We start from the raw sequence: 25,320 nt of genomic DNA, 5'->3' as shown, positions 1-25,320 counted from the left end.
TCCCTGACTGAGAATCGATCTGACGCTGTGTTTTCTGCTTGATTAAATGTCAGCTGTGGTATTTATATATTCTTCCAGAGCCTGTGACTTTAGTGTTTGTCTGTGTGTTACAGGGTACTTTGCAGCAGTTTGTGGATGATTTCTTCCGCAGCATGCTGTGCTCGAACTCCATCGTCCCTCCTGCCGTCAAATACTTCTTTGACTTCTTGGACGAACAGGCGCATAGACACGAAAATGTAGACGAGGAGACGCTGCACATCTGGAAGACCAACAGGTGCACAACACCACGCACACGCAGAGTTACACATAATGGAGATGAAAAGAAAAGAATACGAACTGTACCGCCTGATGCTCAGGGTGAGAGTAACTGAACTTTTAGTCTTTAGGCAGGTCAGTTAATGTAAGTTAATGCCCCAAGTTAAACAGCTCGAGGAAAAGCTGCAAGTGTTCTTGTTTTAGGGGGAATGATGAGTAATACAATCCGGTTTATGCACCTAAAATTAGTTTCTTAAAATGATCATATCTAAAATCAAACAATATTCTTTTTGGAAGGATTAAAGGCAGATTAAATTATCTGCTTTCAAGATCATGTTTAGAATGTTTGCTTTGAAAATGAATCAAATAATCATCTTTATTTGTCATTTTTAAGTCATTACATTGGCTGTAGGGTTCATTGAAGTGAGAATACAGACAGAGCATATCTAACTGGGACTTGGCGTCACGTAAGCAGCCCTTTGTGGATCATTCTGTCAGTAAATACCTCAAACCGCCTGACTTTTGACTCTTTGACTGATTCACTGTCTGCCAGCTTCTCCTTAAAGATCCTCTGAGCCTCAGCTGGAGATTGAACCTGCTAAAAGAAATAATTATTCTACTTCACAAGCTCTGTGTGTGTCATCAGCTGAACTGGAGTAATTATGTCCTCATCACTGCTAAACCGGGCGGTGGACCACATGAAAGCCTGGTTTAATTGGGAGGCCGTTATCAGGTCCGATAAATGATGACAGAGCACAGACGAAAAAACTGGCGAATCGAGAGATTTTTAACTTCTCTGCTTTTAAACTGGCCTTGAGCTGGACCTGTCAATCATCAGGCCGGCACACACTAACAAGTTGGACAATGAAATATTCATCAGTTGAGATGAATTATTGACAAGGGTTATGATCTGTGGAGGAAGCTGAGTGGAAGAGATGAAAGGTTAGAGAAGGAGGGAAGGAAATGGTGCGTCAGCAGGTTCTGGAACGTCCACATTATTATTGTGCTTAATTCAAATATTATGATCTTGCAGTGTTCACATTTAGCTTAGATTAAAAACATCAGCAAAATCACCTGAAAGAATGGAGTCCGTTTTTAAAGAATGAAAATACAAGTTTAGTTTTTATGAACTGAGATGGATTCAGCAGAATGTTCCCGGTAGATTTCCACGGAGAGCCAGGGGTGGAGCCCTGTGGCTTTCAGGGGGCCACTCCTGCACTCGCAGATTGCATCCAGAAACCCTTGTTTTTATCCCTTAAATCAAAAATAATTGATTTATTTTGTACTTTTTATAGCAGCTGAATGTAAAACAGAAAAACAATGTAGAAACTATTCTAAAGGCATGAAATGGCACTTCTTACTATCCAAACCCAGCTCCAAGCTCAAAGCTCTGAAGGATGAACTGAATTAAAAATAAACCATCAAACAGATCAATACAGGAGCAGAAGAGCTGAGCAACTGAACACCATCATGTTTAGATCTCATAAATTTTGTAGATTTGTTACGAGGGGCAGATAAAGATATAAGTCCAGAATCCTAAAAACGCACCATAAAAGTCAATCCAATTTCAGAACAATATTTTTTAACAGTATATTAATGCATAATTTATGCACTACATTAGAGATTAAATAAGCATACAAACCACAGAGTAAAACAAATAAATCAAAGTAAATTAAATTCATGTAGAGACGAGACTGAAATTGTAATAAAGATTGATGCAGTAAAAACAAGAAGTAATAAAAATGAATTGAGAGCCAAATACATACCTAAAATGATGTTTATCTTTAGTTATCTGATGTAGTTTTTATGTAAATTTCTCAATAATTTAAAAATGTAACCTTATAAAGTGCTGCTGATCTCATTTGGTTATATAAACATGACGTCCTTTTCCATGGCATATAAAAATGAGATTTTAATTATATACTCTACAGCTATGTGCTGGAAAAACAATAATGGTGTATCATTTTCTGTGCCACCAAATTGAAAGTGATGGTCTCATCCAGATCACCCCAATAACAATTTTCTGTCTCTGCCACTGATAGAGAGGCTCAAACATGTAATTGAGATTAAAAATAAGGGAGAATAAGATGTAGAATGACCCCAATGAGAACGTGAACATGAACAAAGAACCAAAAAAGCAACCGATTTAAGCATAAAAATGAAAAAAACACAGTAAAACACCTCACTTTCAGCATTAGTTCTGTGGACAGTGAATAAATGATCACTTCAAGAGATTTGCAAATCATTGTGTTCTGTTTTTATTTACAATTACACCACATCCTAACTTTTAAAAAAAATTTGTTTTTTTTTAATTCAGTTTCTTTATGAAGCGCAGCAAATGTCCCCTCGAGGAACTTCAGTGGCACAGTCCAATTCATTGTAATCATAATCCAATTAATTCAGTAGAAAATTAGTCCAATTCATTCATACAGAGCCAATTCAAAAATCCATTTCCTGGCTAAGGAAACCAACAGATTGCACTGAAACTTCTCTTCGGTCCAGTCCCCCATTCTGAGCGTGCAAAACAATACAAAACAAGGCAAAATAACTGAAATGAAACACAAATGGCCACAAATGGAATAAAAAACAGTCAAATTGAGATGCAGGATAACCACTGAGCCAAAAAGCAAGCAAACAAAGATTCCAAATGACTAAAATGAAACCTGAGACAGAACATGACCAAAAACAACAATGCAGAACAGGTGGAGGCCAAAATGAAAAAGCACTTAGAAGTCAGACACACCTGCAGGACGGCTGCTACACGTTTGGGCGGTGAATCGGGATTGAATGTCACATCCAGTCTGACGTGTTGGTAACGGGGCTCTTTGTGTGTCCGCAGCTTGCCTATGCGGTTTTGGGTGAACATCCTGAGAAACCCGCACTTCATCTTCGACGTCCACGTGACGGAGGTGGTGGACGCTTCGCTGCACGTCATCTCTCAGACCTTCATGGACGCCTGCACCAAGACGGAGCACAAACTCAGCAGAGTCAGTCCAATTTGGTTATTCTGATGTAATTATGACCAAACAAGCGGTTCAGGAGTCTGGTAGCTTTATACTCCGAGTCTGTAGCTCCATTCAGGTTGGACAGATGCCTCTCAGGCAGGTGGGGGTGCGGTGCTTGGCGGTTACCTTCTGCAGTTCTGTAAACTGACTCCTCTTTAGGAGACAGCCTTCTGCTGTGATTGTACTGTTGAAGGAGCAGCTTAACATACTTTAATTGTATACTTGGTGAATTTTCTCAAAAAATGTGAGGAAGCTAAACATTAATTGTTGCTAAAGCACTTCAGATTGGCTGGAAGCAGCTGTTGCTACCAATTTAAGAATCACATATTTATCCTGTCACTGGGAGAAATTGAAAGACTGTCATTCAGATTCCATCTGATGCTGAGGATATGTTTGGCTCTCTGGCGCCCCCCTGTGGTTAAAATACATTCCAGGCACAGTGAGTTGGAGCGGTGTAAATGGAGCTCAGTGAACGTTTCGGTCACCATCTGCCCTCTCTAATGTCACTCGAGCCTCAGCTTGGCTGTACCCTTCAAGCCCTTAAACACAGCCCGTTTCTGCCATGTTGGACAAATTCTCCACATAACATCGACTGATATGTCAAAGCAAAAAGAAAGAGAAGGAATAAAACCAGCCGAGGCAGATGAAATGATAAGATATGATTTTGTTTTGTTTTATTCATTTGGAAATATTGACAGATGCTGAAATAGACACGATACACTTTACATTCATATTTCCATTTTCTCTAAACAACCTACCCTCCCTTCCCTTAACAAGGTTAACTATTTCCCAGAAGAGCCCTAACAAAATCAAATCAATAATACTTTTTACATATCCACATATATGCATGACTATACCTACACATGCTTACATGCAGACGCACATACACACTGAAATAGACTTTGCATGCCTCTTGTAAAATGAATGACTAAGTATTTGAAGCCATCTTTAGATATCTGGAACTTCTTGTAGTAGGAGCGCCAATTCATTGATAGGATAGCATACATTTAATAAAATTCAGTTTATAACCCGAGAACGTGCCAAACTCTTTAGGTCGTAAATAATATGGGGTGTACTTATAATAGGATCAGAGACGTATAGTAACAAGTCATCTGCATACGTTGATAATCTATACTCTGCCCCTCTGTGAATACCGATTATTGTTGGCATTCATTTTAGGGTGATGTATTCTATGGCTAAGGCAAATAACAGCGGGCTAATTGGACAGCCTTATGATAGTTTGAAGTACTGAGATCATCTGTAATCACTGCAGGCATGGGAGAGGTGTACAACAGTTTGATCCATCAAACCAGACTTTGCAGCGCTGTGGTTCACAAACATGTATTCAGTTTCTGATCCGTTCTCATTTAGCATCCATTTAGACTGATAAGCACTGATAACAGAGCCTGACGAGTGCGACAAAGCCTCATATCTCAGCTTCCACTTTCTGGCTTTTTGTAAAACTTTCAACCTGTTTTTCCTCTTTGAACTAAACCTTTTTCGGTTTAGTTAATTAATTTATGTGATATTAACATGAAGCATGAAAACAGTGAGTTCCAGATTACGGTTTCAGCTTTTCATACTGAGCATTGATGTTAACTTTGAGCCGACACAATAGCACAGTCTCCCTTTTGAAGTATTTCATGTGTTAATTAAAAAATAATCAGGAGGCAGCTGGCAAAAGATCGCATGTGAATGTCATTAAACGGAGGTGTCTAAGTTTAAATGAGGTACCGAGCATCTTTCAGCGCCGTCACCATCTGTCTGATCTGCTGAGACACTGAGGTGTCGCTGGAAGTCACTGCAGCAGGCGAAAAGGCAGTTTGAATTCAACACTGGATTGTTTGAACATCACAGACCAATGATAATTTACAAAGCACCAGCATCCAAGAGAGGATTTTCTCTGCTCTTTGGAAGTTAAAAGGATTCTGAAAAGCCTTGAAAATTCAAAGATTATTTGATCTGTTTGTTTTCTTTTCTCTTTGACTACAGGAGTCTCCCAGCAACAAGCTTCTCTATGCAAAAGAGATTTCCACGTACAAGAAGATGGTGGACGAGTGAGTTTGCAGCACTTTGGCTACATTTGGAGCCACATATTTAGTATCAAAAAGATTTGTTTTCAAACTGAATATAAAAGTCTGTCCCACGCGCAGATTCAGGATGGATGTCGTTTGTCACACGCCAGGGTTACAGCTGGTTGTTTGCTGCTGTGCTTAAAGTCTACAGACAGACCTGTGATCAGAGGAAGAATAACAGAACAGTATGTTTCGTTTCCCACAGTTACTACAAGGGCATCAGGCAGATGATTCCAGTCAGTGACCAGGACATGAACACGCACCTCGCAGAGGTGTCCAGGGTATGAACCACTCTGTGTTTCTCTGTGTGTGTTTTAAGTAGTCACATGATGCGCTGCAGCACCTTCCTGACCATACGGATGGTCGGCTGTGGTGACTTTAACCACAACTTTGCTGTTGTAGTTGTCCATTTTTCATTATATTGTGTCTTAAAAGCAGCAGAACAACCTAAATAATGGGCTACTATATCCCAGATATTATATATAATTAGATTATACAAACTGAGCTGAAACTAAGAATTATGACGCTGAATGTGTTTCTTATCCAAACAGCTCAGGTTGTGCGATTGTTACTGAGTTTGATTTTGAGTCTCAGTCTGACCTGTGCTCACAGTTAACCTGCTGCGTCTTCATCCTCTGCAGCAACACACAGACAAGCTGAACACCCAGGTGGCCTTACATCAGCTGTACCAGTTTGCCAGCAAGTACTACGATGTGGTGAGAAACGCCTTTCTGTTTCATGCTCAAAAAAAGCGCAGCATCGGTGTGTTTTTGATTGGTAAAAATCTTTTTCAGACAGGAGAATTCAGGTTTATTAAAGTGGGCTCTTACTTTTACGGCTTCCTCTAAAATCAATAAACGTTTTTCACAGCAGGAAAAAGTCGATTCTCATCACGTTTTTAATGAAGAAAACATTGTATAAATCAGGTTTAGAAAGAGATATAAAGAAAGCCTCAAAAATCAAATGCAACTAAAAAGGCGGAAGCACAATATGACTCCGATTCTGAAAAACATGTTTGTGAAACTGTCTGATCATGTCTGTATAATTGTCAGAATCCTCTTCAATCACCTGTACAGAACAGCTGGGGGGAGTGTCATATTTTGACATTGCTTTTCATTATTTGATAGACTTCCTGTTGCGATCTTGTTGCACATGTCATGTCCATCTCGTGCAATTCTTACTTCAAAACGCTGAAAGCCAAGCAAACACTTTTATTTTCCAGTAAATGATTGTTATTCTCTTTGAGAATTGTGTAAAATATTCCATTTGTAGTGGGGTTATATAATGATAACAGCAGCAAAATGAAAGGAGAGATGGTTCATAGTTCTCTGTCGTGACAATCACCTGAAAATATCTCACTTTAGTTTCACTAAAAACTTTTTAGTTTTCTCTAAATATTCAAATGAGATCCAATCTTAAATATACCTTGAGAAAAACAATCTTAAATGATTTTCTGGACATTTCTTTTCATGTGCATCTCATCCTCAAACACCTTTAAGTTTGGGAGCATCAGCAGTTTAAGTTTAAAGCATTTGATTTCTGATTTTCTCACGCTCCTCAGATCATCCAGTCGTTGGACGACGACCCCGCTGCCCAGAACAAACAGCTCACCCTTCGCCTCCAGCAGGTCGCCGCCGCCCTGGAGAACAAAGTCACCGACCTCTGACCTCATCGAGGGGGAGGGGCTTATAAATGTTATTGATGTGAGGACTCAAAGGAAGACGAACTGGCGGATTCTGCCGAACATTTATTCAAGTAAGGACTAAAGCGAGAGCAGCCGTGGAGCCACAGGACAGACTGAACAGGAATAGAAGCTAAAGCGCTGGTTTCGTCTTCACTTGAGAGGCTTACATCCATTTGGTGTCCCAAAAACAAACAGAGGATGGGTGCAAAATGGCTGCGGATGGAGCTCTGTGAAATCAAAGTTATTTTTGTAAGGGTAGCTAGGATGGTCGGTATGCGTTCTCCTTGGACCTTGCTTTGACTCTGTTCGGCTTCTCTGCATTGCAGATTTTGATTTGAAACAAGAAGAACCGAAGCAAAAAGTGCCACACGATGAAAACGTTGGGACATTTCAAGAATATAAGTGAAGTAAATCAGACTTTGAGAGGTATTTTCTTTTAGGTACTCCACCTTTTTTGGAAGTTCGTATTGGAAGTACGGCTGCTCCAGGACCCTTTGTGACCACTTTTAAGTCAACGAACTGTGGATTCAAAGCGAATTTGCCTCCAATTCCTGGTTGAGGTCAGGTTTTCTGGTAATAGTAGTCAGGAAATCTGGTCTTTTCTCAGCAGCAGCAGGAGACAACGAAGCTCATATAAGGCTTTATTTGAAGTAGTCAGTTCACTACGGTACACACCACTGGTCAGTTAGAGATCTGATTGGCTGAACTGAGAACGACACGTTCGTGGTACGATGATTTTGGATAAAAAAGTAATTAAGATTCTTCTTGTATCATGGCCAAATGTTGCTTTTCGTGCCAGACGAGCTGCACTATGTTTCGTGTTATTTCTTTGTATGCAGGCTTTAAGCACAGGCTCCACATTCCTTCATGCAACGTGAAACTTTTTTTGTCTTTTGTGACGTCTTCATGGCAACAGTCTGCATCATATCCTGCGCTGACGTGTGTGTGAGTGTGTGTGTGAGAGAATGTGTAGCCTGCTTTAAAAATCACCACTGCCTAATCATGCGATCTAAACAGCCAACCACTTTTGGTTTTGATTTTTGTCTTTATAATTTGCATCACTGCTTTTCCACATATACATATTTTTATTGTCCTGCTCAGCGGCACGCAGTGGAGACTGAAATGTCCTCTGAAGGCAGGCTTTCTGTGGATCCTTCAAAACAACTAAGCTGGTAAAGTGTAGAGATGCATTAAATCCACCTAAAATCACCTCAGTTTGTATCATGCCAGAGCTACAGGATGAAAACTATGCATCCAATCAGTTTTACTCTGCTCACATTAAAACAAATCATGCATTCAACACACAAAGCTAACGATCAAGTATCCTCCTCTAAATTCAACCTATGGAAGACTTAGATTGCCTAAAAGCACAGGAAAGACACAAAGTGAAATACAAAACATGTGCATGTGTTTGGTTTATCATGATCTGTGATTAAAGTTAAACCTTTCTGTTTTAAATGGGGTTTGGACACCTCCTGCCAGAGTGAAAATGGTTAAAGCTACGATGGTGCATAAAGAAAAGTCTGACTTTCCTACATTTAATTGTTAAAAAAAAAAACACTGGGCTCTTCTCTGATTTTATAAAGTCAAACATTTTTTTAGAAAAAGATCAGATTTTCACTGGGATTAAAGTTTAAAAGTGAAAGAAATACAAATCTGAGTTACATTTTAGTACAATTCTATAAATGCTTGCCCGATTTTACATGTGTTGTATTTCACTTTGTGTTTTTGTTTTTAATGAAGCATTTAAAATATTACAGATCACTCTAAACGAGCAAATAAGTATTCTTTGTTTCCAGGTGGATATGACTTGCACCTAACCTGGTTGCCTCCAAAAAGCTGTTACTGTGAGAGGCTTCAAAGCGTTGCCAGATTCTTGGATCAGAACTAAAGTGCTTCAGGCAGATTTGTTTGTTTCTTTAGCAGAGAGCCTCCTTTTTTGTACGATGTAAATGTATCGCAGAGGGATTAAAAGTTTGTGTGTTGGCTTTAAGTTTCCATGAAAATGCTCACAAAGTGCGTCTTTGTCTGCCCTCATTGGTCAGCTCCGGTGGCCTGATCAAGCACCGCCCTCCATTCAGCGTCTACTCCACGGAGATGTGAAAGCTGACAAAAGCATCTGATTTTAGATTCAATTAGTACACACCTTTGAGTGCCGGATTTTCCAAGAAATTAAAACTCTAAAGTCCATGAAGAACACCTAAAAAAACAAAACAATTTATTCCATATTTTATGAAATACGGGCCAAAAAAAGAACACTTCATAAATATTTCCACACACCGTTAACGGATGACTTTTGGTCCAAGAAGCTTGTATGTTTGGTTGCTCCGCTGAATGATGTTGGTTTTTTCAAAGGGCTTCATTAATCATCACCACAGAATCATGATATATCTACATTATTCTTTGCCTCTTGAGCCCACAAAGCGTGCTTTATGCTGCGTTTGCAGCTTCAGTTAATATCAATGACTTCCTTTGGTCCTTCCACCCTGTTTTGAAGAGGTCAGGTGTCCCTTTTCTTGTAGGCATCAAAGAAGAGTGGCTCCAACCTTTCATCTGGATGTGAAAAGCCGTTTGGATGGCTTGACGACACAACTCCTTGATTCCACAAAGAAGAAGGGCACCTCCTCTTACAGCATTAAATGAAAAACAGTGTGGTCGGCCCACGGAGAGAAACTGGGACTGAGGCTTAGTGTCAGGATTGGGGGTTGCTTGATAAACCTCTTGCCTTCTGGGAAAGCAGAACGTTTGTTTTTTATGCTACAAACTGCATCTTGAAATTGCGGAGCAATAATTCTTTCTGGCAGTTTGAGTGGAAACAAGCATTCTGACAAGAAATTAGCGCCACGTCAGCAAATGCATTTTAGCCGTTTACTTTTTCCTCTCAGAAAGTCTTTCATGAAAGCCGCTTTGGTGCCAAATAACTGAGAAGCTGTTGTGTGTCATTTGCTTTTGTGTTGTGTAGCCAGATGTAAGTGGAACTAACCATCACATGTTACATAATCTGCTGGTACTTTCATAAAAACTGTTCAAATGTGAAGCTTTTGCAGTCGTGATGTTCAGATCTCAGCTGATCTTTCACAGAATTTCAATGCAAACTACTGCGTTTGTCTGAAGATGTTTGGGCCACATTGTGTTGCTGGATCTGAACTCGCTCCGCATAGTTCAGATTTAAAATATGAGCTATTTAATAATGCTAAGGACAACATTTGACTCTCTGCCGATGCTTGCTTCTGTCTGCCTTCTCTTTGCCACCAGCGAGTGCCTTAAAGAGTTCCTGTGTACGCAAATTTGGAAGGAAAAGCCAAACGAGGCTTCCAGAAGCACAAATATTCATTTCCAGGCGGCTTTACTGCAGGTTTGGTTGTTGATCAGAGGATCGCAGTGAAAGTGGGAGCTGTTCTTAGATGTCTAACCCAATCAACCGGTCCACCACAGAAGAACGTGTCAGCAGCCATTAAACAAACACAGACAGCGGCTTTTCCCATATTTGAGAGAAAACTGGAGTGGAATTCTTTTTGTGATTATTCTTTTATGTCAGCATGTACTCCATGTTTATTCTCTAGAAGCAGAAACGGCTGATTCTTCATATGATCAGGTTCTTTAAATCAGAACTGGTTTACCGAAACCCTTTCCACTGCCCCACCAGCTTTGTTAGGAGAGTCACCTTGAGTGTGTTGTTCCCTTCAAACTGTTTGAATCTGCCTCATTCAAAAAGCAGATTGTTTTTCACACATTTTTAATGCTTCAATTCTATTTTCAACCACTGAAGAATGCTTTTCAGTGAGAAGTTGTGCATTTGAAACAGCTCATGGAAAAGGCTGGATTTAATAAGGAAAATGGATTTCAATATCACGAAAAGAAGTTTAAAAACTTGCCAAAGGGAGTTTTTGTCTTTATCAAAGAACAACGAAGGCCTAATAGTGGGAATCAAAACAGTCAGTCAGTTTCAGACAAAGCAAACATTAATCACAAGACAAGAACAATCAGTTGTTTCTGCCTTTTAAAGAATAAGAATGAGCATTTATGGGAAAAGAGCCTGAAAACTGGCTAAAAACACAACTATTGTTGTTTATCTGGTGAGACCGAGCCTGTACGGTGACATTAGCAGAAAACATTCAAAAAGAACTTACAATTGTTAAAAAAGGTTTATACACTCACTTGAGGTGGTTTTTGCCTGTTTCTTTAGGACTTGACGTACTTTAGGGAGAATGGACTAAATTGTCTGACCAGCTGTCTGAACTGGCAAAGCTAAACTCTGACTGGCGACTTTCCTTATATATTATCCCATAAATGACAGTCATTCCTGGAAAGAGTTCCCTCCATGTACCCAGTGTAGATGTTGCTTTTTCCTCCTTGAGGTTTGTTTCCGGTTTGGACAACTACTTCTTCTACTGGATTACAACTACTACCTGCAAAGCCTAAACCACCATCCTCCGGTGACGCTACGCCGTCTCGTTGACTCACTTCAGACCATCTGATTACTTTTCAAACTGTAACACAGAAATGTGAGCCTCCAGGTTCTCAACATTGAGATTTAACAGATGAATTGGTCAAGCTCTTTCAGAATATGTTGGACACGAACCTGGTGAAATCACACGGTCGTGACTGCAGAACAGTAATATTAGAAGGACACTCTCTATTTTATTTGGTGGTTTTCAGGTAAAGGTACAGAAGGGTTCATCACTGGGAAGTTGATTGTTGTTTGAAGATCTGTGTTTTTATGATGTGAAACTAAAGTGTTAACTGAAAAATATTGTTCGAGGCACACAAACATTTTTTCAATGTTATATAAAAATTCTCTTCTGGTTCTGAAGCTCCTAGCAACATCACAAAGGTTAGAGAGTATGTGTTTATTCCATTGTATAGGAGTTTGTATCTCAAATCCAACATTGGCGTTGTTTATTCTTGTAACTGACTGTAGGAGACAAATGGTTTCGGTGGACCAAGTTTAGACTTTGAAATGAACTGAAACAGCACTACCAGTGAGCAGAACTGGACCGAAGCCCAGATCAGTGACTCTTCTGAGGAAGTGGAGAAGTGGGCAGAAAATCCAGATCTAAGAAGTCCAAATATCCAATAAAAGATGTTTATACAAGCGGAATGTCCTCTTGTGAGTTTCATTTAGCCTCCGTGTGACCATGCTCCGCAGCTTTGTCTACAGCTGGTTTCAGTTTGGATTTTGATATTTTTCTTTCGGCAGTTTTGAAAACATTCTTTAACTCTGGTTAGTTTTAGTTCCCTACGGTAGCAATTCACCCCTCGGACAGCCATGTCCCCAGTACAGCTAGCAAAGAATCCCAGAAACACTGGGAGCTGGCTATTTTAGGGTCTCTATGGTGGGTGCCGTAGAAACGGAACGCAGGCTATTTGGTCCCTGCATAACCAAAGCAGGAGCTGTACATCCATCCTTGGATGGGTGGAGGGTGTCTGGGTTGAGGACCGACAGGTCCTCTTTGAAGCTGTGGTTCTGTTGGCTTCTTCGAGTCATGATCTTCAGAGCACACTGAAGTGGTTTGAAGTGGAGCGTGAAACGGCCGGGATGAAACTCCGAGGCCATGGCCATGGAGTCTCTGCCATGAGTCAAGTAGTCCCACAGCACCCTGGAGGGATTATTCTTTTCACATCTGGCCGGGGAACATCTTGGGATCCCCAGGACGAGCTGGAGAGTGCCGCTGGATAGGATGTCTGGGGTTTTATTTCATGACGTTCTTTTAAGTTAAGTTAATTTGTTTTGGTTTGCTTTCAGGTTCATTTGTGTCCTTTTTCCTGCACTTATGTGAGCAGCTGCTGGCTGAATCAGAGAGTTGATGTCTTTGTCTGCCTTTAAAAAACATTGTCTGCTGGGATTACTGCAGCAAACACACATTCATGTCTCCTCTGAGTGTTTTGGGTCCTCCCCTGCTGTCAACTGTGCTGGAATATGAAATCAGCTGTAATCGGATCAGCCAGGCACACCATTTCAAATTATTCATGATATTCAGAAAACCAGTTAATGTGTCTTGGTTATCTTGAGATAACTGCATTAGAGTAACTGCAAACACATTGAATTGAAAGCATCTGGAACGCGCCCTGGTCACTTTGTTTCTGACATATTAAGTTTTTTTTGTTATTGATGATTTGTCATTTCTAAACTTTTGTGATTCATTTAACATGAATTGTTTGATGCTTTAAAGGACGTGTATGTGATGATGATTGACTCCTGGACAAAGCACCAGCAGCGTTCGTGAATGATGCATGACTGTGGTACATTACTGCACCTTTGTCATTTGTTTTATAGTTTATATTCAGTTAAATTAAATCCCACATCCTTTGCCACATGCTGTGTAACCGTAGCATATAGGAGAGCTGCTAATTGTGTCCATGGCCTACTAACAGAAACATTTGTTGTCGATAAAAAGTGGTTTGGTGCATTTATTTAGGTCTTTGAAAAGGTTTCTCCGTAGAAAACTGTTAAGAACAACAAACACGCTGAAGCTCCTCAAACAGCCGGAAGCCAAGTTTGACTCAGAAAGGAACAGCTTGAATTCAGTTCCCTGGATCTTAAATACACCCTTATTTAACTATTCTTATTGAAGTCTTATTAGGATGTATGAGACAGAGTTTGGTCAAAATACCTGTGGGTTTCAAAGCAGATAATGGAAACTTTCCTCCTCGACAACTAAACCAGTTTGAACCAGAGTCGGACTCTGAATAAGAAGCAGCTCCCAGGGAGGTTCAACCATCGAGGCTTCAGCAGGACGTCAGTTTACGCGTGTTTGTGTTGGCTAAAGACACACTGTCATGCTGGCTGTATGCCTATTATAGGGTGTGTTTGGGTACCTGTCATCAAAACCTCGGCATCCATTGTGTAATTTAATAGAGTAAACACAGACATAATGAAGCTGTTCCTCCAGTCAGACCAAAACAAACCTCCAGCTCTGTACATAGATGTAGGGTTACACTGTTGATCCCAGAGGGAAATAGCTTTGCAGTGTCGCTGTAAGTTAGCAGCAGATGCCAGTAAAGCATGCTTTCTCATCAGCAGTAATGGACCACAGTGTAACTCGTAGGAATGCAGGTGTACCTTTAATTACTGCTCTTAAACATTTTTTGTAAATCAACATCATTGAATAATTGTACTTGGAGACCTACAACTTGCCAATATAACGTTAACGCACGAGAGTGGTATGGGGCCTTTAGTGCAGCATGGGGGGTGAGACGAGGACCGGTGTTGTGTTGAAAATAATGTTTTTTTTAACCCCCACGATACGTCCCCTTTAAAACACTGACACAAAACCCATGTGTCCAAATTTAGGATGAAAGTCAGTTTATCTATTAGGGAAATAAACTGTTGATGAATTCCCTGTGCAGACTCTCCATCACTTAGAGGTCATGTCAGTGGATAAAGCATAAAACTAAAAACCCTCAGAAGAACTATTTATCACAGCTGGACAAACATCAATAATCAGATGGAACTTTAACCAGTCACCTCCTGTGCACTTTAAACTAATATGTATAACAGAAAAAAACAGTTTATTGTGCTGAATTTTAGTTTTTGCTCCACTAAATCTTGACTTAAGAAGGAAGCAGGCTGAAATAACACTGCCCCCCTGTGTTCACATGAAGAACTACACTTTAAGTGTTTTTAGTGGGAAGTTTTCCTTTAACACCCTCAGAAGCTGATTATTTGATGTTTAAGATGAAGATAGTTGGTTTAAATCTTATGTCTTGCATCCCTCATGGCTAGTACTTCATTATGCGACATTTAGGACAGATTATTAACTTATTGTAACCCTTAACTTCAGATTTTCAGTTCAAACAAGCGACAAGCCTCGGATGAAAGCAGTTAAAGTTTATTCAGTTTCACAATAAGTCCAAAAGCAAACATTAGAAATGTCAATAGAATCAATCTTTTTATTTAAAGAGCCGATAGAAAAGTCTTAAATAAACTTGAGCATCTTAAATACACAAGCAATAAATAATAAAGATGTCGTCAAATGCTTTATTTTCATGGCAATAACCTTTTTTTCTTTCCTAAACAGCTTTCCAGGAAATTTCCTTGAAAGAAAACAAAGTGATGCCAAACATGAGGGAAAATAGAGGTATCTAAGGCAACATAGCAAGTATACAAATAAAAATACATTCTTTGCCAAACTGATCTGACAATAAATTAATTTTTTTAAGTTTAATTTGGTTTCTTTTGAGGAAACTTTCCATGAAGAAGCTTGAAAATAAACACCAGTAAAATAAAGCAAAGCCAGATGTTGAGGCTAGATTTAAAAGACCAGTGGTGAGTTTCAGAAGAAAACGCATCCTGCAACACGCAGATGAAGTGTTGCTGATCATCGTGAACACTCAGCTGGGGTGTCGAAGGATGAGGGTAAAGACAAAGTGTTTCAGCTGACAAATGGGAGAAATTTAGGGATTAAACTCCTCCCAAAAACTGATGATGAAATTATTCAAACAAGTACTGTGTGTGTGTGTGTGTGTGTGTGTGTGGCCCAACGTGTGCCACAAACAAACGCTCCACTTCCTTTTTATTGGGTTAAAAACCGGAGCTGTAACGTGTTTAATCAGTTAGTTGATCAGCTGGTTAGCTGTTTCAAACAGTTCCCAAAGAGACTTTTGGGGGGTGTTTAGGCCTTTTGGACAGATTTTGCAGATGGATAATAAAACTAAAGATTGAAGGGCTTTTTTTTTTTTAAAGATCTTTAAAGACCCCAATTCAGAGGCTCAGAACTCCAGACTCACCGCATCAAACTACTGAAGAACATTGAGAATAAAAAACTAATTTAAGTGAAACTGAGCCATTAAATGGAGCCTCACCAAAGTTTAACTTGTGACCGTCTCATAAATAAGACCAAGGACAAAAACTGATCAGGAGACCAGCAAGCATTTAACTGCTTACAGGCGACTCAACTGAGGTAGGTGAGGACAGATGAGGGGGGGTCTCAGCTGATGTAGGTGAGGATGACCGACTGGATGGGCAGCCTGCACACCGGACACAACTTGTTCCTCTTCTTCAGCTTCCTGGCGCACACGTAGCAGGACATGAGGTGTCCAGTTCGTCCGTGGACGATGCAGCCGTTCTTTGGCCGGGACTGACAGATGAGACAGGGGTCAAGGCACGAGTCCGGCAGCCGCCACTCTGCCGACACGCTGCGCTCCAGCTCAGGGAGTGACTGAGGAGGGGGAGGGGCAGTGGGGGAAGATGGGAGAAGCTCCTGGGAGTCGATGGAGGAGTAAGAAGAGGAGGGCTGTGAGTCTGGAGTCCAGAGCCTCTCCTGCGAGGAGGAGGAGGAGGAGGGCTGGGAGGATGAGAGGAGATCCTGGGACTTGGGAGCAGAGCAAGTGGAGTCGGACAGACTAAGCGAGTGGGGAGGAGTTTTCGCTCTTTTTCCATCTGGAACGTCAACTCCTTCACCGTCTTCAACGTCAGAACCTTCAGGCGACATGAACAAACCATCACTGACAGAAAGAGCAAAGGATACGACCACTCTTCTTTTCTCAGTCTTACACCATGTGTTCTATGTCTAAGGCCCCCCACTGTCAACAGGTGACTCATCACGTCTGTGTGAATGCTGGCAGGTGAAAAAAATGCAGCTTTCATGCGTGCAACACCACGTCTTATTCTCCAGGTTGGACTTACAGTGATGCACGTTTCTGATTGGTTGGGTTCTCAAACGTCTGGATCTGCCTGATCGACCTGAGACCCCAGGGCCCTATTGGATATTTCTGATCAAAGTGTGGCTCATTTTGTGATTCCTAAGCTGGGTCGAACACAGTGAGGAGAAATCTCTGAATCCTTAGCGCTTTAACTTGGGAAAAGTTCTTAAAAGATCATTTATTTACTAAATTCAGGTTCTTTAACTTAAGAAAGAAGTCCAGGAAGACACCTGGACTTCTTTTTTAACCAAACACTTTGGATTACCACAACCAGGAAGACAGACAGTACCTGAACTGTTTTTACCTTAAAAGCTTGGATTGATCAAGTTTACCAGGTTGTGAAGTTGTTTCCTCGTCAGACTAAATTCAACTTCTGTTCAAGTTTTTTTTTTTGTTTTAAAAAAGAGAGCTTTGTGTTTCGTTCTTTTTCACTTTGGCAGCTGGGATTTCAGTTTCCTGCTGACCCTTAAGGGTGGTGGGTGAAGCCACATTTATTCTATATACACACACCTTATTCTACTACTAAAACTTGTGGGATTATAAGCTCTGATAAGGACACAAACGGAAGCCAGAGCGCACTTGAATAGTACCTCCTTTCTAAATTTAAACCTACCTGGAGCTTCTTTGGCAGCTGATTGGCTGGTTGGCTTTGGGGGGAGGGCTTTGGGGCTGGATGCAGACAAGTCGCCGGACACCTCAGGCAGCCAATCGTGGCGCAAGGTCCAGCAGCGTTGACAGTTTCTGGGTAGAGGGGGGTTCAGCTCATCACACTTCACACAGCGCCAGTAGTCCTGAGAGGAAAACACACACTTAGCCCCGGACGATGATGTGGGGGTGTGTTTTATGTACAGGCGTGTTCTTACACTCACAGCCTCTGTGATCTCCGTGTCTTCATCGAAGGAGTCGTCGTCGTCTTCTGCCTCAAAGATGGTCACCTCGTACACCTGGACACACGAGTTGATGAGTGAAATGAGAAGATTTCAGTGTCTGACATTAAATCACATGTACACCACATTAAAAACCTAAGCATCACGAATAAGTAACCAAATTCAAACAAAAGACCAAAATTAACAATGTGTTCTCCTCTCCCAGCAGCAGTTTCCCCTGAGAATTTTTACTAAAACAAGATTTTTCACCTACATGCAACATGATTCTGTGACGATGGGATAGTGGCTTTTACAGCTAAGTTTATTTATCAACCTCAACAACTACTTCTGATACAAGACGGCTTTACTTGAAAGCAAAGACGGCAACAACAGGCACCGCAGCAGCAGAAATGCTTCCTATGTAGCTGCATGGAGTGGGTGGAGGTAAAAATGAGTTATTGTTGTTTTTAGGAGCAGCTCAGAAACAGGAGTGTTAAGTGACGTGGGGAATGTGTTTTGGCTTTAGATGGACGTCCAGCAGCTGACTAAGTTGTCAGTTCTACCTGAAACTTGAACAAACAGCTGCAGTTTCAGGTAGTTGAACTGGTTTTTGTGCATTTTCTTAAGAAGTCCCTGGAACTAAAGGTATCAGGTGTTTTTGGCTGAACTGCAGCTATAGAGAAAGAAAATGACCCTCAGTGCAGCACTTTGGTTAACTGTACCACAGCGCTCACTCTTACACCAGTTCATTGTTTGGTTTGGTCTTTCGGTTCATTCATGCAGAGACTCAGAGGTGTTGGTGGTGTTTACCTGGTCGTCTGCAGACAGAGAAGCATCATCTTCATTATAATCGTCAGAATCGATGGATTCCACCTCAAATTCCACACTGAAGTTGTCGCTGTCAGAGTCGGAAGCTGCAACCGTGACCTCTGACCTCTCGGACTAAACACACACAGTTCATGTTATAAACCAGTCTGACGATACTAGAAGCCTAAAAGTGTTTTTGTGTGTGTGTGTGTGTGTGTGTGAGAGACACTCACTGTGCTGTGCGAGTCTGATGACTGGCTGCTATGCCTGTCTCGCCCACTTCCCAATCCACCAATCACACACCAGGACAGGCTGTCGTCGAAGGTCAGGGAATAGCTGTCAGACCTCCTCCTCTTCCTGCCTCCTCCTTCCTCTTCCTCACCGGACTCTGCCACATCTTCATCGTCCTCCACGCTGTGGGAGGGTCCTGCAGAGATCAGAGGGGTGGAGTTAAAGTCTCAGGTTGAGCGTGAGCTGTGATGAGGTGACGGTGCTCAGCGGAGACTCACCTGGGTCGCTGCTCCGGCAGCTCCATCTTCTCCTCCGCCTCCGCCGCCTCCTCCTGTCTGGCGATGAAGAGTGACTTTCTGTATCTGCCACCTAAAGGACATTTTGATTGGAAAGTCTAATTCAGTCTGTTTTGAAGGTCTTAAAGTCCAGGGTTAAACGTAGATTAGGTGCTAAATCTAATCCGCATGTTGCCTCCTCTTTAAACATCTGAAAATAAATCTAAAAGCTTTACAGGAAGTGTTTGAATGAACACGGTTCGTGTTGTGCATTGCATCTTTGCTGCTGTGGTACAAGGCTGAACATCTCACCTCTGTCCCTCGCTCTGTCTGGCTGTCTTGTGCGTCACTCAAGTTTGTCGTTGAGTCTTAAAAAGAAAGAAACCGTTTGAAAACCGCAGACGATAGGTGATACAACAAAGCCAGAAAGTTTGTGGAAGCACAAGTCTGATTCATCAGCCTCAGCCGTAACAGGAGGTTCTACCTTGGTTCTTTACAGCCACGAGGTTCTTGGTGATCATTGGAAACAAAACTCTGAAACATGAACATGTTTTAGTTACCTCAGAGGTTTTAAATCACAGAAACTGTTGATGTCATCAGCGTAGAGCTGAACAAAGGAAGGGTGAATGATCCAAACAGCCCAGCGGCGTCCTCTCACTCACCGTGGTTCTTTCACAGAGAAGCTGTCGACTCCCAGCACCCGCCCCAGAGCGTCCTGGGCGCAGTGGACGATGTGCTGCTGCTTCTGGTCGTACAGCTGCTTCTGCATGATGTACTGTCCCAGGTAGAACATCACCTGCACAACACACAGCCAATCAGCTTCTCACATCCTATCGCACTGAACAACTACAAGGAAACCGAACACTGATTTATAAGATAATCTCACATCGAGGTTTTCTTGGTGTCTGAATCTATTTGAAACTAAAATTCTTGATTCAGCCGATGGAGAAGATGCTTCTGTATATTTACAATGTTACATCAGTGTCCGACCGCTGCAATATAAATCATTACTGACAGTTACGCCAACTGTTATCGATGAGACTAGAAAAGCGTGAGGGTCTGCAGCTACTTTATTCATCGGCAATGAAAAGCATCAGGTTAGAGTTAAATTATAGCTTTCTACAAGGAGAATAATGATTCTTTTTATAAAAACAGAGTGAAGGGCTGCCGCACCATCACTGCTGTGGAAAAACATGAACACATTTTGCTGCCACGGATGAAGCAAGGTCACGATTCCTCTGCTTCATTTCCAGAACTTAAGCAGTGAAGGATGATAAACAGCCGTCAGAGTTGAGATCAAAAAGACTTATTTAGTCTGAAAAGTGCAGTCAGGGAAAAGTCAGCTGACTGCAAACCCTGAAAATGAACTGAAAGAAAACTTCAGCAAGAAAAACAAACTTTCACCCCAATTTTAAGTAAGGTCCAGGTGAAAAGAGCCTGCTGTAGAAGCTGATACTTTCAGTGTGCAGAGGCAGTCGTGTCAGCACGAATAAAATCACACATCAAAGGCAGACAATGTCTTATCAAACCGAGTTTTCCTTTTAAACTGAACCAGCTTTAAAGCTCAAAATCAAACCAAAAAGCTGCATAAATGTTACTAAAAACTGTGTGTTGGAGTGTTTCTTCATAAACAAGCTTTCCAAGAGTCCAGATTTCCCCCCACAGCAACCTCCTCATTTTGAACAATTGTGCTTTGACCTCCTGACATTTGGAATGGCTCAGACTAATGATTGTGTACCTCCTTCATGGTGAAAACATCTTTAGTGGCCCCGGCATGTTGCAGCAAAGAACAGAACTCTACCTTTGGTCTGACCTGAACACACAAACAGCAAAACGTTGAGTAACACAGTAAACATTTGGTAAAGTGGCGACAGTAAAAAAAAACAAAAAACACACAAACAGCTGCTCTCACCAGTTTGTTTTCATTTGTTGTGTCGGCGTTGAGCTCAGCGTCAGCTGACATGGTGAATCTGAGTGTTCCTGCGCACAAACACACACCAGATTAGACAAACAAGTAGAAAAATCCATACAGACCCGAGTTACTGCATCACAGTGAACTGCGATCATGCGCCAGGCTGAATCCCTCTCATTGATTATCAGTTCAGCCACAGATGATGGTTCTGATTGGCTGAGACAGTGTCAACACTGCTCACTCTAAGCTTTGAATTAGATTGTGGGGCGAGACGGGACTGAAAAGTCTGACACTATAAACCTTTGATCAGAGTAAAAAGTCAATCCAATCCTACACAAAAACAGTTTTGCACCTGAACATCACCTGTTAAAGAACCAGATCCGGCAAATGAAAAGAAATGTGGTCATTTTAAATCAATTTTCCCTTCTATAAAAAAAATATATAGATAGCTAAACAAATCCGATTCTATGATCTTAAATCCTACTAAAATTAAATGAAAAAAATAACTGAACAGAATGAGAAAGAAATCAGTTTGAATTCAACTGAAAATTCTTTAATTTACGCTTGTTATTCATTTTATTTATAGATGCATTTACTTTTGTTCTTTGCATTTTCTCCCCCTACTTATTTACTCCATTTTTGTATTCCTGTATGCATTTCTGCCTCATTATGCAAATTAGGGGGCAGGCTTTCAGAGTGTGTCATTGGCTCGGCTTTTCAGCTATTGGTCGATTATTAGGTTGCACAGATCCATTTTCAGAAAGTGGTGCCTGAACATGAAAGTAGCAAAAACGGTACCTCTGATTCCGAAGCTACGACACAGATGGCTTGTTAACTCAACAGAACGAAACGCTTTGTGTTCTCTTAGTTGCTGATTGGTCTGCTTAAAATGTAGCATTTGTTTCTAAAGTTTAAACAAAGATGTCGGCTGCATGAAAAACTGCTTTTAGGCCACCTTTCTGACTGAAACTAGCCGCTAACGCTGTTAGCCTTCTCCATTCTTGTCCTGTGACACACTCTGAAAGACCGCCCCCTCATTTACATAATTAAGCAGAAATGCATAAAATTCCAAATAAAATTAATTGTTTGTTGTTTTTTTTGGTACAAAGAAATTTAAGTATCCATCACTTTTAATCATTTTAGTCACTAGTTACACCAATTTTTACAATTTAATACTTTATAAGTTAATACTAGAAGAATTGCCCCTTTTTCCATTAAAAATTCCATTTCTATTATTATGTCATTCTGAATAGACACGGGTTCTATAAATAACCAAACATCCATGTTAATGACCTTATTTCAGCACAATAGACTTGTACAAACTGTCACTGCCACATATGCAAGTTTTAATAATTCAGTAAAAATATATTTATTTATCTTTTTTGGTTGGCCCTTGTTTTCCAATTTGAAAAAGTACTTTTGGCTACTGGACCAGTAAAACTTGTTGGCCATTGGTCTGGAAAAGCTTTGAAAAGCCTGTGTCATTATTTTCATACAGGTTTCTTCACTGAAGGGAAGCCGATACACACCCAGAACCATAAGAACATTAGTAATTATCATCTGAATACACATTTCAATGCTAAGTACCAATCATTAGTAATGATAACAAGAGATGGTTTAGCAAAATGTTACCCAACAGATTTTTTTTTTAGAGCTGAAAAATTAGACTAAAAAGAACGACTGAAATATAATTACTGTACTTTTCCATTAGATGAGGAAAAAATAGAAAATTCAACTAATAAATGCATCCTGTATTTGTTTATTGGGATAATAAGAATTGAAATTCTTACCTGTATTTACAAAGAAAATGGTCTCAGCAGCCCATCCTGTGCAAGTAGAAGCAGATAAAGTGCAGTCAGAGTGGATCAGAGCAGAACTGCAGCCTCTTATACTTCTGCTCAGACATGTCGGGACTAGATCAGCCTGCGAGGGCTGGTCTGACTGGGGCCTATCAGGGCCAACTGAGACTCCGGCTGAGTCAGCATCAGAACCCTGTTGTATGTTCATGTTTCAACTCACTCTAACAGCTGATTTAATCGTAGGCTGTGTGCAGACATGCCGGGACTAGTTCAGAGTGACTCATCTCTGCCCAAATTAAATGCCAACCAGGCGTGTGGTAACCGATGGTAACAGCTAAAATTACAGATGTGGCACCGGCCTAATCTGAGATTGCCTTCAGGCTTTCAGGAAACCGAGAAGCGGATCTAATCGGCCCTTAAATAACTCTGGCAGCAAATCAAACTACATCTCATGTCGTACACTTATTACATTGTTCTCATTCACATTACTGGGGGTTCAGTATTATGTGGTAAAAAGGCTTCTCAAGCGGTCTTTTCACATGATTATCAGAAATTATGTTTAGTTCTGCTGGATAATATTTCCACATCAAATTAAATGACTAAATCTGGACATGTGGGAGGCAAAGAAACCTGCCTGAAACTACAAAAACAGCAGCAGGTGACTGACAATGAAGAGAATATTCTGACCATGAGGCGTGGGCTCACGTGACTTGACAGTCAGGCTTGCCTACACAATACTTTAATATTAATTGTTAGAGCTGACGGACCTAGTTTGCATGATTATTACCATAATTTCCTTTGACCATTTAAAAAAAGCTGGGTGAAACTAAAGGGAACTTTAAATAAGCATTAACGTTTCACATCATTTGCACATCCTTCTGCAACCGCTGGCTTTGCATCCAAATGTCAGAAGCTGCATACCTGAAGATTAATCAACCACCTTAAATCTGAAGTGGACAGCCTTAAAAAAAGGAACCTAGTCACTTTAAAGAGGGTGTTTAATTTAATCAAAATGCCTCAACTCTATAAAATAATAAAATAAAAATAAACTCTTTATCACTTACTCTAACAACCGATTGTCATAAATTTAGAGCTGTCAAATCAGGCATTTGCATTTATAAAACATAACATTGTGAAAGAAGATAAAAACACCACCACCTCTTGTTTCTACCTCGTTTCATCGACATAAACTTGAAACGCTTTGCAAATTTCAGTCATATTTACCCACTCAGACAAAAGGCTGGGTTTAGAGCAGCCTCCTGAAACCTCAGACATTTCTGGAAAGCTTCAAACTTTCCACTCGTCACATTCTTCAGAAACAGGAAAATTACCAACTTCATTGTTTATCAATGTCTTGAAAATGTGAAAAAGTTTCTGCCCTTCGGAGCGAATATGTCCGGGCAGCAGTCTGTGATTGTACAGAAAGAATGACATGTTCCAAAACAGCTGACACGCGGCGTGCGTCAGCTGCGTGACAACACTCACAGGTGGAGTATATGACCAGACTTGTCCCGCTGCCCTCCACAGTTGGTTCCAACTGCTTAAACAGACCTGAAGGCGCGGTGCTCAATTCCTTAAACAATCCTCAGTAACTGTACTGCTCCTTCACACACATCCAGAAGGAAAACGACGAGCAGACACTTCCAACAACTCACAAATAAACGGATTTTAATACGCTGCAGTCGGTCACTACTGCTGCTTCCACTATGATCTAATTTAACGAGGCTGACATCTTTGTTTTTTTTTTTTTTTTTTTACAAACTATTAGAGGGTAACTTTAACGCTTGAGTCTAATGATGGAACGCTGGCCTTGTTACTGCTAGCTTTTTTAAACTTAGCCAAGAAGCTAAAAACACAGCGAAAACATCTCTAACTTACAAAAAAATAATTACAGAATCAGCTCAAATTAAACATTCACAATATCACCCAAAAGATAATCTCATCGTGATTTACCAGCTTTGAACAACATATTAAAGAGCATCTAGCAAGCAAAAAGCATGTGTGTCGTTACTCATCGATTCCGGCCACGACAGTCAGGAAACCTCGAGGCTTTGCGGCCTGCTACTGTTACCACGCTGCCATTTTCTGTTTCTGCTGTATTTAAACCGTTCATCTCTGGCGTAAGCAGTTCTAACCATATCTTACTCACCTTATCATTAAGTATAAGTTCAATAATATCCTCACAACGACGTTTATCCTCTAGTTCACCACACAGTTTAGCTACTAGCGTTCGCTCTGTTGTCTATACTTTCGATCCGTTGCCTAACTGTTGGCGCTCCTGCTGGCCGGAAACCGACACTTCTTCTCCTGTTAAATAACTTTAAGCAGTAAAAGTTAGTATTCACCAGGAATTGTTTCTAATTTTACGCATTGAATCAGTTAATCAAATAAAGGGAAAACTCTTTTTTGGTCAATGTTGCAAACACTATTTTTCTACTATGATTTGATTATTTGTTGACTTTATTTTTATACTGAGCCAATGAAAAAGTAAGTAATAGTCCAATATGTTTATAAAATGCAAATAGTCACGTTTAAAAAGCCAGAGAAAATGTAAGTTAGAAAGATTTCAAAACATTAGATATTCCTGTTGATTAAAAATTATCTGATTATCTATTATTTTAGGATTAATAATTTGCGTTTGTGATTCAATCTGAATTTACCAGAAATAAACTTCATAAACATTTCTTCTTGATTCATCCGTCCTCAATATCTTTATGTGAAGCACTTACCTGACAAAAAAACATCCTACTCTAAATTATTTTACCA

General features: G+C 40.6%; 2 protein-coding genes across 5 annotated transcripts in view; one reads left to right on the top strand and one right to left on the bottom strand.

The window, feature by feature from the left end:
• LOC140283036 (plexin-B2-like) overlaps nucleotides 1-12,114 on the top strand; it is a 203,997-nt gene extending 191,883 nt beyond the window's left edge. For both annotated transcript variants that reach the window (XM_072377661.1, XM_072377660.1), the window contains 6 exons: nucleotides 114-274; nucleotides 3,095-3,242; nucleotides 5,253-5,317; nucleotides 5,541-5,616; nucleotides 5,977-6,051; nucleotides 6,897-12,114. In XM_072377661.1, the coding sequence (XP_072233762.1) occupies nucleotides 114-274; nucleotides 3,095-3,242; nucleotides 5,253-5,317; nucleotides 5,541-5,616; nucleotides 5,977-6,051; nucleotides 6,897-7,001 (630 nt within the window). In that variant the 3' untranslated portion in view covers nucleotides 7,002-12,114. The remainder of the gene's footprint in view (nucleotides 1-113; nucleotides 275-3,094; nucleotides 3,243-5,252; nucleotides 5,318-5,540; nucleotides 5,617-5,976; nucleotides 6,052-6,896) is intronic.
• A 2,716-nt stretch (nucleotides 12,115-14,830) lies between these two features.
• Nucleotides 14,831-24,825, bottom strand: mdm2 (MDM2 proto-oncogene). Of its 3 annotated transcripts, XM_072377288.1 has the most exons (13): nucleotides 24,704-24,825; nucleotides 22,546-22,581; nucleotides 20,756-20,823; nucleotides 20,582-20,656; nucleotides 19,506-19,639; nucleotides 19,328-19,377; nucleotides 19,156-19,211; nucleotides 18,847-18,937; nucleotides 18,571-18,764; nucleotides 18,341-18,472; nucleotides 17,528-17,608; nucleotides 17,278-17,455; nucleotides 14,831-16,440 (listed from the first exon to the last, which is right to left on the bottom strand). In XM_072377288.1, the coding sequence occupies exons 3-13, from the start codon at nucleotides 20,804-20,806 to the stop codon at nucleotides 15,950-15,952; spliced, it is 1,533 nt and encodes a 510-aa protein (XP_072233389.1). In that variant the 5' UTR covers nucleotides 20,807-20,823; nucleotides 22,546-22,581; nucleotides 24,704-24,825; the 3' UTR covers nucleotides 14,831-15,949. The 3 variants fall into 3 exon arrangements, with proteins under 3 accessions (XP_072233389.1, XP_072233387.1, XP_072233388.1); XM_072377286.1 differs by lacking the exon at nucleotides 24,704-24,825 and having other exon boundaries at nucleotides 22,546-23,225; XM_072377287.1 differs by lacking the exon at nucleotides 24,704-24,825 and having other exon boundaries at nucleotides 17,534-17,608; nucleotides 22,546-23,224.
• Nucleotides 24,826-25,320: the final 495 nt, after the last annotated feature.

Source organism: Leuresthes tenuis, unplaced genomic scaffold (genome assembly GCF_036924035.1).
Source record: "Leuresthes tenuis unplaced genomic scaffold, fLeuTen1.0.hap1 SCAF_23, whole genome shotgun sequence".
In the NCBI taxonomy this organism is placed as follows: domain Eukaryota; kingdom Metazoa; phylum Chordata; class Actinopteri; order Atheriniformes; family Atherinopsidae; genus Leuresthes; species Leuresthes tenuis.
This window is presented reverse-complemented; position numbering and strand designations above follow the sequence as displayed.